The sequence below is a fragment of the Lytechinus variegatus genome, chromosome 18 (genome assembly GCF_018143015.1).
Source record: "Lytechinus variegatus isolate NC3 chromosome 18, Lvar_3.0, whole genome shotgun sequence".
Classification (NCBI taxonomy): domain Eukaryota; kingdom Metazoa; phylum Echinodermata; class Echinoidea; order Temnopleuroida; family Toxopneustidae; genus Lytechinus; species Lytechinus variegatus.
Genome location: NC_054757.1, coordinates 8,369,711 through 8,385,783, shown reverse-complemented (window position 1 = coordinate 8,385,783; position 16,073 = coordinate 8,369,711). Strand labels below are relative to the sequence as shown.

Below are 16,073 nucleotides of genomic sequence, written 5' to 3'. Positions count from 1 at the left end.
CTAACACACTTTTGTCGTGATGTGTACCGCGCTGTATCCCTGACACGCCCGGTTGAGCTGTTTTGACCAGACTGCTCTATTCTACATAGGCAACATGTCCGCGGCATTCCTTATTAACAGGATGGCACTCAGTCGCTTTCTCGACCCTTGTCTGCCTTACGAGTGGTTTTCTTCCTAAATCCCTACTCTCCGTCGTTCCTGGTCCCCTTCGGACCGCTAGTAACTTTTTACCACAGCTCTCTATCAGAATTCTGCAGATTTCTGCCCTCACGCATTTGAGACAGATATCGAATTCTGGGCGCTTTCTCCCACGCGGGGGCTTTCTGAGATATCTCGCCTTCTCAGATTGGTCGATTGATCACTTACTGAGCCTTAAAAGCTTCAGTTTTCCGATCACGATTCTTGTTGAAATTTTCAACAAATTTCAATTCTTACGCTCTAGTCAGCAGGTGATGTTGTTCTCCTGACACTAGGCCGAGGGCCCATGATACTTTAATAGTATTCCTGAGTATACAGGGCATTCCTCTCGAGGACATTTTTGAGGGCCGCCTTTTGGCGCTCAACTAACTCCTTCACTTCTTTCTACTTGAAGGACATTCCGTCCAGCGAGGCGAGATTTGCTGCTTCGGCGCTTAAAGCAGCTGCGGCTTTTTCCCCCTCTCCCTAAATTTCGTTGTTTTTGTTTTTTCTTTTAAATTTTCTTAGGCTTACAATTGAAAACATGCCTCCCTACGGTTTGAGTCCGTGCTGGTCTAGCAAATCAAGTAGATGTATGGAGTTATTGAAGTAAATTATGAAAATACTTACCTGATTTTCTTATTTACGAGATAACTCATACATCTACTTGATACCCTCCCACCGACCCTCCGCCTTGCGTAGCAACATGTTTCAACGTATGGGCTTGCGAAAGGTGAGGAAGATGGACGCTAATTGCGCGGTGATCATGGGTAGTAAGCCTGAACGGGAGAGGGCGCGCTCGCGCTTTTTAAATCCTTGGGAGTTCTATTCGGGTATGGCAGTCCAGAGGGCTGAACTAGCAAATCAAGTAGATGTATGAGTTATCTCGTAAATAAGAAAATCAGGTATTTTCATGCTTCACTTTATAAATTGGCCTTAAATATTGATAAATATATTTTTGTTCTTTTAGGAGGTGCCCTCGCTGTTCAGCAGTGAGGAATCACTGCTACCAATCCTCGTCTTCACCGGTCACATGGGATCGGGCCGGACCACCTTCGCTATGTGTCTGGGCATCTTAATCGTGGCACATCAGAGGGGTTTTCCAGCTCATGTTTAGTAAGTTAACCCAATGACTACTGCATTCTGTAATTCCCATAGGATTTGTACAGGGACTGTCCCGTTCTGGTAGGCAATGGGTTAAGCCAATGATTACTGCATTCTGTAATTTCCATAGGATTTGTTCAGGGACAGCCTGTTTCCCCCGTAGGCAGTGGGTTAACCCAATGAGTATTTCATTCTGTAATTCCCAAAGGATGTGTACAGGGACTGCCCCATTCTGGTAGGCAAGGGGTTAATTGCAGGGATTACATTGATACCTTGGATACCCTAGTTTAGAGTCTTCACTTTTTTTAAATGCAAACTCCGTGTTCTTTTGTGTTCTGAACAATATATTCAGTGTTTTTCATTCTCCAAGACAATTGTAGATATATTGATAATCTATTTGGAAAAACATAAATTGTCGATTAATTAATAACACACTGCATTATGCAGATAAAAGCTTGACGAACACATAGAAATAAATAATTAGAAGACCATGAACAAACTTGCATTCAGATCAGATCTCAATATGATTTTCATAGTTTTCACTATGTTTTGCATACTTTAATTTTGAGGGGCCTGAAAGTCTGGTTTTTCAGTGAAATTCTTGTTCGCCTCAAATTCCGTTAAAATTTCCATTTTCTGTATTGCAGAAAAAACTGGGGACTTTAGTGATTGATCTAAAAGCTGCTTAAAAGGCCTTGGATATTTCCTGTGCCTGTATTTTCCTCATTTGCTTCTTGATGTGCTCATTTAGAAAAGAAGTTTTGCTCTAAAATCTTGAAATTCAAGGCCTATATTGTTACATTTTCTCTCAATCAGGCTTTGTTTAAAGCATTTTAATGTTTCTGTTCCTAATGATAAGTTCTGAATGATAATTTGAGGGAAATTGCAGACAGCATTTTCATCAGGGAAATGAAATTTATTTTGAAGTGATAAAGTAGCGTTAATTTGTATCCCTGACGATCCATGCTCCTTAATGAACCTATTCTGAATGAACTTGGAGCTGAATGTTATTATTGTTAAACTCCAAAACATGCCCTATCACGTCTCCCTTGTTGTTTTCTTGTCTGTTGTCATGTTATCCTTGTTTGTCATAATTTTGTCCTTGTTTCTTTTTTTTGTCATTATTGCTGATATACTTGTTTTTCAAATGTGTAATATTGGTAATGAAATTGTCCACTAGTACTAGTGATGAATAGGTCAATGAAATTTGAGATAAAATCTAGTAAAAAGGCAATGTTGGAAATAAAAAATAATGAATTCCGACAAGGTTGAAATTAAGTAATATTCGTGTTTGCATTTAAAAAACGTTACAGATAACCTTGTTTGGTTCAAAACAACAATTATGCTAAAGCATAAAGCTGAAAATTTCATCAAAATCGGATGTAGGATAAGAAAGTTATGACATTTTTGAAGTTTTGCTTATTTTTCACAAAATAGTAATATGCACAATTCAATGACATGCAAATGCGAGAGTTGATGATGTTGCTCACTCACTATTTTGTTTTTTATTGATGGAATGATAAAATGTTTCAGTTTTTACAAATTTTACAATAAGGACCAACTTGACTATAAATAAAACCATGAAATGTTAAAACGATGGTAAGTCCACATAGTCAGGAATGAATAAAACTCATATGACAATGAGGGGAAAAATGGAATATTTCATAGGATAAAGAATAGAAGAAACAGTGAATGGGTGATGTCATCGGTCTTCTCATTTGTGTACAGACCAGGATATGAATAGAACTTTTGTGTGAAATTCAGCAAGAGTTTAAGATGTCATAACTTTCCTTTTTTACATGCGATTTTGACAAAATTTTCTGTGATATGCTTGTTGGATTTTTCTCCTTTTATTCAAATCAACTTTTTGTTGGGTTGGATTTATCCTGAACTTGTTGCATCTGTCTTTGTTGAGGTAGGAAACACAATTAAACACTTACTTTTAATAATGATTTTGATTAATATCATTTGATTCACTTTCCTTCAGTGATCCGTACACCTCTACTGAGGAATCACCCAAAGTGGCCCTCGGGGAGTTCTGGGCCATCATGAAGGTCTGTAGTCTACTTCCAGATGGTATGAAGCGAAAGAGAGAGGTACGTCTGACATTTCCAGATAAATCAAAGGAAAATTGTACTCTATAGGTGGTTTCAGACCGCCTCGAAGTTCGTCAGTTCCAGGTATTACTACCTGGTACCTGGTATTTTGGTAATGTGAAAGCAAACTACGCGTAATTCCCCGAAAGAAAATACCCGCTAAATAGTAGGTACTTGGCAAAGTTACGAGAAGTTTTGCGGGGATTTTTTCAAGGTTTTTTCAATGTGAAAGCAATTTACGGGAACTTTTAGCCGAGCGTGTCGTTGGGCGCGGGCGCCGTGGGTGGCTGCTGGGCTAGTGATTTTGAATCTCGCGCCTTGTCTGCTTATCATACAATTCTGTGCATGCTCGTAAACTTCAGGAACTTATCCCGAAGGGTATGTTTCGGGGCGGTGTGAATGCAGGAATAATTAATGGGTATTTTTTAGCCTAAAAAAGTTCTTGTAATTTAACTGGGATTCATGTGATCGAGGCGGTTTGAAACCACCTTATGAGACCCTGTTATCTACTTTCTGGAACTGGTCTCTCCTGTAACTTCAGGAAACTAGTTTTATCGCAATGCTATCGTCCTCATCAGCACCTCCTGAACTGGTATCCAGAACACTTTGCGTTAAGTGGTCTTGTTGCTATGGGAATGCTCTTAATGGAGTCAAATGTATTGCATTCTACACACATTGTGTACTAAGTATTGCACCCAACACCATTCACACTCTTTTTCTCAAAGAACTCACCGGTTTAACGAGGCAAAGCGGTCTTGAAAACAACAACAGGTGGCTTTCCAAACTGGATTCAAAGACCACTTCAGATCGCTTCCAAGACCACTCCGAGTGTTCCCATTACAAACTGGTTTCTACTACACTAATTCAAGGAAATTGATGAGAACAGTGAATCTGAATTTTGAAAAGGTGCCGAATACTAATAACCCTAACAACATCCTTTCTGCATTTCCAGCTTGTGGCCTAATAAAAAAATTAGTGTAGAAAACCTTTGTCAAAAGTTTTTACAGGTTTTGCAGACATACTCTTGACATCATATTGGCTCATGAATGCAAGGGCTTACGTCGTCAGTTTGTCAGCAAAAGTTTAAATCGTTAGCCACGATGGATGTTTATTTGTAAAGCTGTTCGTAAATTATGAGCGACCTTACAAACAACTGGTGATCCTGGTGTACACAGGAATTTTTAACGGGGGAGGTTTCAAGCCGAATGAAATTTTGACAACCCTCCAAAAAAAGGTCATCAGCACCACTATTAGGTCATTTCCTTCCCCCAAAAAATTGACAAGCAAAAAAAAAGGTCTTAACAATTTTTTTTTCCCTGTATCGACCCCCTAGCTGCATTCACCACTGACTGCATATATATCGGATATAAGCAATAAATTGATAACAAATGAATACATAATAATATTAATGAATCAATGATAAGTGAATGAATGAGTACCGTAAGTAACGGTGTATTAACCGCACCTTTTTCTCGGCGGGATAGAAGCAAAAGTCGGGGTGCGGTTTATACACGGTGACGGGTCTGAGCCAGCCCGCCGTAAACCCTCCCGTACATGTTCGATGTCTGCCAGTTCACAACACATCGGGTGGCCGGGCGTAGCCGCCCAGGCAATGTCGTTTAGAGGGGTATGAGCCGCGGGTAATGGAAAGCGATTATTACAATATTAATTAAATGTTGTCCATAACAAACGCACCCACCTTCATGACACTAATTTTGACTTTATTCTCGATTCAAAGTAGTGAAGTTCCCTGGATAATTTAAAAGAGACGCAAACATACTCGGTAATATTTTGTCACCGCTGAGCGAGAGTTGAGTGAGCTTAGAGATTGCGTTGTAATGTGGTTATAGTGCGACTTAAGCTGGCGCTATTCAAAGTCCCGTTTCGCGCCAGCTTGTTTTTTTTTCCTTCCTGTTTGCTTTTCATAAGATACCATGTAAACCATGCACGAGAGAGACGGCACGAAGCCGTAAAAAACAACAGGAAAAAATGTCAATTTCTTTGTTTCTCGAACCTTCCTGTAATCCCGTATCCAAAATTCATGCTAAGACATCAAATTTCTGAGAAGTGATTGTGAGGTTGTGATGCAAGAAATGTGAATGTTTCTTCCTCCTACGCTGGGAAAGACACAGATCATAATTTGATAAGATGTACTGGCATGACTGGTACATGTACTATATCATAGTTTGCAATGTAATGGCAGTGCTGTGTGTGTGTACACTGTGACTGTGAGGTGAGTGAGTGTGTAAGTTGCCAATATTGTCGGGACCGTTCTTTCTTTCTAACATTTGTAGATGAATTGATCAAGAACAGCAGATTTCCGCATACCAGTAATCTCTTTGGATACTTTGAAATCTTAAAAACTTTAATAGACTTTGTTTCTTCGTAACTCAAATATGCATGTAAATGTGAGAGGATTTTTTTTTTTTTTTTTAGTCCAAAGTTTGGGGTGCGGTTAATACACGGGTGCGGTTAATACATCATTACTTACGGTACGTAAAATTGTTTTGATTCAGGTGGATTCAATCCTGGATGTATGTACGGACATGGGCAACATACGAGAGAAGATTGTTGAATGCCATCACAAGCTTCAAGAAATACAGGAAGATTACCAAATAGCGGTAAGTGAGTAATTCAATTAGTCAATAAGGGTGTGGCTGTCACACTGACATTCATCGTTGAAATCATTTGTATGAAGTATATGTTCAGTTTTGTTCCTTGCAACCTTTGTCAGAGGGGGCAAAAAGAAATTCTGTCACTCAGTGGCATACCTAGGATTTTCCACAGGGGGGGGGGGCAAAATTGGCCGGCCAAAAATTTGACAAGCCCCCCCCAAAAAAAAAAAATAAATAAATAAAAAAGGTCATCAACCACAAATAAAGGATTTCATACCAGAAAAAATGTTGACAAGCAAAAAAAAGGGTCTTCAACTTCAATGGAAGGGGCCACTGGTGGCTCGTTTGGGGGGGGGGTCTCCCCCATAGGTACACTAGTCCTGTCACCCCCCATAAAGGAAGTTCAAAGGTTGCCACCGCTTTAGAGAGCACTTCCCTTTCCAAAGTTGTAACAAAGAAGGTCATATCATTTTGTTGTGGGACTTTATATATGTTCTGTTTACTCATTATTTTTCCCTAATATGAGTGTGAATAAATTATTATTTTTTTTTAGAAAATGGCAAATATTTAAAAATATATATCATATGACACATGCGTAGCTACATAGATGTCACACACATGATTGTCAGTTCACAACATTAAACATAAAGTCTAACATGTTTGTGGATTTTCGCCAAACTTTTATTCTAATTTTAATAGCAAAACAAACTTGATGAGTGTTGAATCCCCTTAAAGGTAAATTCCAGTTGTGGTAATGATATCAAAATGAGTTTGTACAAAATCCAATGAAATGACAACCAAAGTGTCTGTTTGTATAAATAAAAAATAAGTGCCAAAGGATTCTGGAAGAAATTGTGTAATTGCTGAGAAATTAGCAAATAAGCACAGGATTCGGGTCAAGCGTCGGGCCGACATTCAGAGCAATAATAATACACTGTCCCATGTGCGCTTGTCTGTGTTGGTGATCTTCAGTGTGAACATTTTTCAGTTTATGTAACTGTACCAGATCTAGATCCTCGATGATATACTGACAATTAAGCCTGGTTTTACAGACTTTCTCATGAAATCAGTGTTTACTGCAACTACTGGTATTTCTCTTTAAAGTAATTAAAATACTATTTCTATCAGGAAAGGGTTTCACATTTGCAGCACACAACCATACTCATGTAATTATTAACATCACTGCATGTTTTTATCTTTGAATTATATGCCTGATCAGACATTGCAGTCTTTTCAACCATTCATAATACAGACTAAAGAGAGATTGATGTGATACGACAATTTAACCAAGAATTAAATTGTAAAAGATTTATTAATTTTGACAGCAGTTTCTCACTAAATGCAAGGTCTTTAAGAACATATTAGAAATTATAATCTGATACTTGGATATATTTTTACAAAGTGCACATATGAAAGAATGGATAGAAAGAAGAAAAAAATTCAAGAAGAAAATTCAATGGTTATATATTTCTAGATTTCTCTCTATTCCTGTGAATTTGACAAGGGAATTATCTGAGTAAATGCAGGAATATCAAACTTTTTTTAACCAGGCCTCTGAATCAAATGCTGGTTTCTGTTAGTCTGTTATCGATTTCTCTATTCTTTATTCAATTTTGTATTGATTGCTCATGCAAATTGCTCTAAGTGAAGTCTTTCTCTCTTTTTTTTTAAAACCAAATATGCAATTTGTAATACTGTTATCCCGCTTAAATAGATAGAAGTACATGTAATAGACTTGCAATTTCTTTTAATTATATTAGTTTCGATACATGTATATAGAATCGAGAAAACTCCCCTTTTAAAGTACATGTATAAATACTGACTGAAGACAACGCCCCCATGGGAATTCGAACTATAGGGAGTTGCTGCATCAATGACACTGTGCGGTTCATGTTACTTTCCTCATATTTTGGTTGGGTTTGGCGTCTCCTTGGCGATGCCTCTTGCATCATTATTTATTCATCCGTTGATAAAGTGATGCAAGCATTTAATCTATCAACAAACCCTTCAGTGAAAATACATGTCTCCTTTTACCACTGAATATTTCATGATGGTATGCTGCTTCGACAAATTACGGTTCTTCGATGAAAATACAGTAGACGCATCCTAAATTGTTTGTGGGTAATTGCATACAAACTATCAAGTATTGAACAAGCTGTTGTCATGGCAATGACCAAAGATAATCACAGGCTCACATGGTCGATTCATAAAATAATAATAAAAAACAGAAATATGCATTATCAAAGCATAAGCACAAGCCTACAAAGACACCGGTCTTTGGGCCCCCAAAATGTCCAATCTACCTCAAACTTCCGTGGCGAGGGAAATTTTCCCAAAAGTTTGAGATGCAAATTTAAGCAATATCTAGTGCCTTCCCTAGCGTTGAAGGGAGTGTGGTATTTACCACTCACAGAATGATCTCGTCTATTCGAAAGGACGTGCTACCTATCTCTCACTGTAGTAATGTTATTTACGAGTTTAAGTGCCGACATCTAATTTCCAGTTTTTAACCAATTCTTATGAAACTTGGAACACATACTGGTGTTGGGATATAGATGTGCAAGACCCATTTCTCTCATGTGTTGGAAATTTTGTTGCCATGGTAACGGTATATTATGGCAAAAACATGGTAAAAATCTTGCAGTTCGAACTACTTCCTCACTTTTCAACCAATGCTCATGAAATTTGGCTCACACATAGGAATCAAGGTAAAGATGTGTGAGACATAATTTGCGTGGATCGGAAAATGGGTTGCCATGGTAACAACATCATTTCTGCCAAAAGTGGGTAAAATCTTGCGGTTTTAACTATCAGTTTTTAACCAATTCTCTTGATAGCCCAGACATTAGTCTTGTGGTTAATATAGGCAAGACAAATCTTTTCCACGGGTTGGAAATTGTTGCCATGGTAATGGTGTGCAGCGGGGGTATTAATATCCTTCAGTGATAGTTCTAGTTAGGTCTGTCATTGTGTAAGGAAATGCGCACTGGCCTGTTTTTAGGAACAATTTGTCTAATTATTGTAACTTTTACCCTTCTTTGATATACATGTATTTTTATTCCCCCCCCCCCATGACCACCTTCTGATGATGGATACTGGTGCTAAAGTTCTTACAAATGTCCATAATATTATTTCTATTATTCAGTTGTTATTGTTATTATTTTTATTATTATTGTTGTTATTATTATTATTATTATTATTATTGTTATCATTATTATGATTCTTGATATTGATAATATCATTATTTTTATTATTAGTATTAATCAAGGTTTGATTGTCAAGAGTGTGATCGTGAGTTTCCCTTCAAAGAATGTGCTCTTATTTTGATGTATTCATTTTTTTTTACAGGGTCAGAGTGCCCGTGAATACTACTTGGAGAGCGCTCTAACATATCTTGAGCGATACTGCTATCTCATTATCTTCAATAGCTACCTACATGAACAGGTAAAAGCTGAGAAGCTTTAAACTATGGGAGGGGTACTTTGAGCCAAAAACTTTTACGGCAATATGGCATATTGGGGAAAAATGTCTAAAATCTCACAAATTTTTTAACTCTTTAAAATGGAAATCAGATTTGTCATAGATTGAGTGATTTAATCAGAAAATGATAACATATTATGATATATATATTTGTCGGTAGTGTTCGTGTATATTTTTACCATAAAAGAAGCCAAGCATAGACAAGCTGTTGAAAGGGAAGAGGAATTTTGGTTTTTCCTATCTTCATATAATTTTCTTTCCATTTGATTATTGAAATAACTAGAATTCATCAGCTTATATGAACATTGTACCATTTGATTTAACTTTCATGGACACTAATATCGTGATGAAAACTATTTGATTTAAATCAATTTGATTTTTCTCATATAGTTCCAGCAGTGTTTCTGCAAATCCTTCACCTCTTGGATGAGACAACGGCCAGAATTACATACAGCCCTTGCTCATATCAATTCAACGGAGAGAACAGCGCCACCAGAGCTTATCACCAAAGGCTTGCGATTCTTGGTATGCTAAATAATTATCCTTATTTTAAACCCTTTGGAAATTTTCCCACCCAGATCGAAATGGTAGATGATGAAATAATTTGTGTATGATAGGAAAACTTATAGATATTTGTTTTGGAGCTATTTTTCTGATTCTCATCATTGCAAATTACATTTTGGTGTGTAGGTAGATGACACCAAAACAGGTTAAGTTCGATTTCTGATTTCGCAAGTCAAAGGTCACAGCTCATTAAATATGCGAGTTGGTTCCCGCGCATTAATAACTAAAAAAATATTGAATGGATCTTTAAAATTTTGGTGTGTAGGTAGATGACACCAAAATACAGGCTAAGTTTGAATTCGGAGGTCAAAGGTCACAGCTCATTAAATATTTGAGTTGGTTTCCGTGCAAAAAACTCAGAAATATTGAATGGATCTTTAAAATTTTGGTGTGTAGGTAGATGACACCAAAATACAGCCTAAGTTCGAATTCGGAGTCCGCAGGTCAAATGTCACTGCTCATTATATATGCGAGTTGGTTCAGATTTCTAAATTTGTTCATTATGTATATATGCATATTGGTTTCTGCATGATATCAAGTTCAATCATATTGAATGAATTTCTGATCGCGTTAAGCGGGGGCATCTGTGTCCTATGGAGTTTGGACACGTCTTACTTGTATTTCTAGTTTTCTTCTAATTGTGGATCATGTACAATGTATCTGTGTAATAATAACAACAATAATAATAACGGTGTATTTACCCAGGGTGGCCACTTCAGTTCTGAAAACTGGTCTCCCATTGGGCCCTGTTATCATTACCCTGGGTTTAGCTCGGCTACCTAGGCGCTCAAACATTCAAAGAATTTCTTCCTTCTGGATTCCCACCAGGTACCCACTAGGAATCAAACTCACGTCTCTCAGATTGAAAAATGACAATCATAACTAGGCAACACATTCTTTAAGTAACATTTTTTGGCTGTATTATTGCCATTTGCTCTGTAACTTACAATTAGTTAAAGACCTTTAATTTGTTGGTATGTTTTCAGGTTGCAGATGATTACGTTGGTCTGGATGTCCTCAGCTCTCAGCGAGAGGTTGGAACCTCAAACTTCCGCAAAGTGCCTGGCTTACCGGTTTATGGTATGGCCCAACCTAGCAGTAAGGTATGTTTAGAGTTATTGAAGGGACAAAATGGAGGGGGGGGTAGGTAAAGAGGAAAGACTGCTTGGCCTGCCAGTTTATGGTATGGCCCAACCTAGCAGTAAGGTACTGAATGTTTAGAGTTATTACAGGGAAAGAATGGGTAGAAAAAATTGTCATAGCTTGAGTCTACATGAAGAATGGTAGTAGAATCATAATGAAAAGTTGCCAATTTGCATTTCCAAATAGTGATACTTTGTTTTCATTTCATTGCCAATTTAGGGATCGTAAATATTTTTTTTTATAAAACTGCAGGGACTCGATAGGGTTTGTCAGTATCTCCTTTCCAAGAAACATGGCCATTCCTCCATTCATTCCTTCAATCTACGAGGAGAGATGATCATCCAGTGTGATACCACCACCTATACACCCAGGGAACTGGCATCTCTTGATAAGAATATATCCATTGCTGGCTTTACAGAGAGAGATGTAGAGGTAGGTTCATTGAGTGGATTTGTTTTTGTCCTTACCTCTTGCAGTTGCATTCGAATTTTTCATTTGTTACGATACTGCAACAAATAACAAGTAGATTTGAGTTTAATTTCCTCTTTTTTTATTACAGGAAATAATTATACATTAATAATCATAAATAAAACAAATAATGATCTTACATAAATCTCTTGAAGTGTCCGATGTAAAATCCCAAAGTGATGATACTATATCCAAGTAATAATCCAAATAAACTCCCAGTTGGTTGGCGAAGATAAGTTCTCAATGACGGCGATGATGAAACTGATGTTGAAGTACGATGAATAATAAGAGTCACTGTAATGAGTTGAAATGTCCGATGTTGATGATGATTAACAGTTAATTTCAGCAATCCATGGGTTGAAGAGTGTTCGATAAAACAGGTTGATGATCTCGATGAGAACTGTGAATTCCTCTCTCAAAATAACTGCAAACAGTTCAATGATGGTGGGCAAATAATTCCACACAATATAGATATTCCAGGTGGAAATAAACTGCTCTGATATGATCTGGTGAAGTGATCTCATATGATGTGATGTGATGATCTCATCACATTTTTATTTCATTTATTGGTTTCTGCAACACACTATTCACAAACACATGAGCAATGAAAATACAATAATAATATACGTATAACTGACAAGCAAAACATTGAACATAATTGCATTTTCTGTTGATATATATCGATTGTTAGAAGGTTGCAGGGGTTACCACTATAAGCTAAGCTTGACTACGTGGCAGCCCCCAGAATTGAAAGGGGGAGGGGACAAGTGATATATATAGCCATGAATAATTAAAAAAAAATGGATATGGATATATTTGAAATGTTAATTAGGAGTACATTTTTGAAGGAAATATTGTTTGAAGTTACCTTTTAGTAGGATTTTGTCCCCCCCCTATCTGGGCCCCTACACCCGAAAAACAATTTGTACCAGTTGAATTGCTCAACTACATAAAACTGTGTAACTTCATATAATTGTGTTTACATAAATATAAAATTAGATTTACTTAAAGCCAAATTAATATATATATTTTTTTTCTGTTTTGTCTAAACAGAAAAAGGAGATACAGCTCAAGAATGAGATCTTACGATCAAAACGTACAATACAGGTAAGAAAATTCATATTGCATGGCCTAGGAGGAGACAAAGAAGAATAAGGAGGAGGAGAGGGAGGAAGGAGGGATGGACGAGGAGGGGAAGGGGTGGAGGAGGAGAAGGAGGAGGAGTAAGGGGGTGGGGTGGAGGGAGGAAGCAAGGGGGAGAGGGAAGAGAGGATGGGGATGGCAGATCTGCCAAACAGTGCGTACAGTATAGGTGTATTTAGTACGTTTTGGCAACCAAAATATGGCAGTACGTTAATTATCTTTAAAAAATATGTTTTTTTTTTTAAAAAAAGGAAAAATATTTTTTTTAAATTATTATTTTTTTTTACAAAATCATAATTTATTGAGAAAAATCATCTCTTTTTCATAAAACGTACACAAATATGGTTATTAGATCAAATTAATTTTAGGTAACTTGTTTTTTTTCAATAATTTTGTTAAAGCCAGTGTGAAGATATAACCATGAAGCAATGTTTTTATAGTCATCTGCAAGAGCAGTGCGCATTTTAGCTTGCATGCAGATTGAGCGCGTCAATGAACGAGTGCGCTAAGCATTTTATTATGAAATGCACTTTTTTGGGGAAAAATACATTTTTTTTAAATCACAGAATACAGTTTTTCATTCCCAGAGGTTGGCAGGTTTGGGAAGGGGAAAGGAGGTGGAGGAGGGGAGGGGAGAGGATATGGAAGGGGAAGGAGGGAAGGGGAGAAGGAAATGAGAAGAGGATGTAATAATATTATAATGATAATGAATAATAATAATAATAAAGAATAATGTAAGAATCATAAAGGCTCAAAACAATTATAGTAAGGACAAAAAGAATGAAGACTTTTTATACAAAAACATTTTTCTTTCGCTCATTTCAGGTATACACGGATATAGCTGAACCCAAGAAGAACCTGCAATTTGAATCGGTGACCACGTTACATGAGATGTATGACGACCAAATAAAAGAGACGCCACAGCTGCACTACTATAGGATAGTAGGAGGATTTCAACGAAGCGGACCGTTAGAAAAGGTAAGAAATTACTTCCAAAAAGGAAAGAAAAATGATTTGATGTATGACTATGTGGTAGAATGAAAGAATTAGATAAGGGGCAAAGTCAACAACCCCCAAAAAAAAAAACAGTGGATGAAAATGAATAAATAAATAATGATAATAATAATACATAACATTTATAAGGCGCTTACTACTTGTGTTAAGTGCACTGTGTTCTGTTTATGGTTTGTACTTGGGATTAAAAGAAAAGAAAGAAGAAAAAAATGTGGCGGGGGAAAATTACACAGCTAATGCAACTATACTAATAATCAAATATCCAAACTGATGTGCACCTCCAATTGACCGACCCACAACTGTGAATCATCTATTAAACAGGTAGGTTTTGAACTGATTCAGAGACTTGGCATTATATGAATGTAAGATGGTAGCTTCTTATTCCAAAGGGAAAGGGTAGTTGAAGAAAAAGCCTGGTCACCATACTTTGTAAATAAACATGAAATTAATATGTCAATAGAAAATGATAAATGAGATCAATTAAAAAAATGAAAATAACCCTGAAGACAGATGGTCAGTTTGCTCGAAACATCGAGTCTTCCTTCCTGCTCTGCACTCCTTTCCCAACTCAAGCCAGCTTTCTCTCAACTACTCAGACCTCTCCAGCCTCTCAACTTTTCTGGTTTACTCTCCGTTTCTATGCTTATTTCAGAACTGAATTCTCTGCCTCCCAACCTTCCACTTCCTCGCCTTTCCATTTCACTTCTACTTTTATCCACTTTTCTTTAATAGTTCTTTTCGGACTCACCACATGGTGAATTGTAGACCACTTCCACATGAATATTCCTGGCTTGTAAGTCTACAAATGACAAGTTTGCTTTGGTTCATTAGGTAAAGCTTTTCAGAATTATAATAATTAGGAGGGACAGCAGCCATTGCACAGAAAATCTGCTCCCCCCCCTCTGATATTTTGTGATTGACATCCTGAAAAAAAGTACATGTATTGCCATTAGTTCTTTTGAGCAAATGCAGTGCATTAGTATTTCATAAAAACTTTTTTTCTGTAATACAGACTATGAACAGGATTGTATCTGTGGTGAAGGATTTAGATGATATCTTCACGGACGAGGACGGCCCCGCCCTTCTATTCAATTGCCAGACTGGGAAAGAGCAGACAACGGTTGCCATGGCAATTGCTGGTCTCATCATTTGGCACAAGAAGGTGAGAAATAGTTGAAATTTTAACTAAAGGATTATTTCTAGGACCACACTATTATATTTTTTACTTGAGAGCCTGAATATAATCTGAAAGAAATTTGATGGTGACGTCTCAGAGTAGGTAGTATTTAAAAGTCTCTATTAACTCTTATTGTGCCATTCACTGTAATCGGCAAGTGCCATTTTTTTTCAAAGAGTCTATATTCAATTGTTTTATTCATTAAAAAAGAATCACTCCTGAGACAATAATGTTATACCTCTTGACCATAAGCTGAACTGACAATGGATTCACTCATGCATGCATTGCACTCCCCAAAATGCAATAGGCATATCGATTACTGTATGACCATTGCACGAAAATGTGTTCGTGGCACTCCAGCGGATGCACAGATATGGCACGTTAAGGGTTAAGAAGGTCTTAAGATTATATTTCTTCTAGTGATGCAAATACGTGAAAGAGTGATAATTATTTTACCCAAAGCGATAATTTTATGTGTAATTTTGGAGAAAAAAATGACACTGTCACATATATGTACGGTAATGGAGTCTGTTTTAAATTTGTTGTTTTTCGTGCATCTCCCTAGGACAGGCAAAAAAATAGTTATTTTTTATTTTTGGAGGCTTCTTTTCACAATCTACTCCCTAAAGCTGCTCTTTTGGAAAAGCTTTGACATGCCATTGAATGGGGTTTTCTGGGACTTTTTTTTAAATTTCCTGGACTCTTGAGCATTTCGGGAATGAAATCTCCATGTACTTTCCCCCCTGCACTGGGGTCATTAATGCAGACTTTCACACAGAAAAATAAAATAATTATTATTAAGAATGGGAATCATCAATCTTTTTACCTCCATTTTCACTTGATGAACTACTCAAGCCATGATATTTTATTGAGAGCATTACAACTTTTCTTACAAGCTAGAAAACAGAAGATTTCAGTGTAATGTTACCGTGGTGGGATGACACTGTATATCACTGAGATATAGTTTATTTAACAACAACTCGGAGCACGTAGTTCATACATCTCGGTTCATGTTGCATTGCCTAGCAACCCCTAGCAACCACGCGCATGCGTAAACATAAAATAACAAGACGACATCCCCCTTCTTTAAAG

At 37.0% G+C, this 16,073-nt stretch overlaps 1 protein-coding gene across 3 annotated transcripts in view; it reads left to right on the top strand.

Moving 5' to 3' along the window:
* The window catches only part of LOC121431841 (paladin-like), a 69,216-nt gene that overhangs the window by 47,308 nt on the left and 5,835 nt on the right, over nt 1-16,073 (top strand). For all 3 annotated transcript variants that reach the window (XM_041629601.1, XM_041629603.1, XM_041629602.1), the window contains exons 6-15: nt 1,148-1,293; nt 3,269-3,377; nt 5,894-5,998; nt 9,341-9,436; nt 9,863-9,997; nt 11,023-11,139; nt 11,432-11,611; nt 12,701-12,754; nt 13,616-13,768; nt 14,817-14,966. In XM_041629601.1, the coding sequence (XP_041485535.1) occupies nt 1,148-1,293; nt 3,269-3,377; nt 5,894-5,998; nt 9,341-9,436; nt 9,863-9,997; nt 11,023-11,139; nt 11,432-11,611; nt 12,701-12,754; nt 13,616-13,768; nt 14,817-14,966 (1,245 nt within the window). The remainder of the gene's footprint in view (nt 1-1,147; nt 1,294-3,268; nt 3,378-5,893; nt 5,999-9,340; nt 9,437-9,862; nt 9,998-11,022; nt 11,140-11,431; nt 11,612-12,700; nt 12,755-13,615; nt 13,769-14,816; nt 14,967-16,073) is intronic.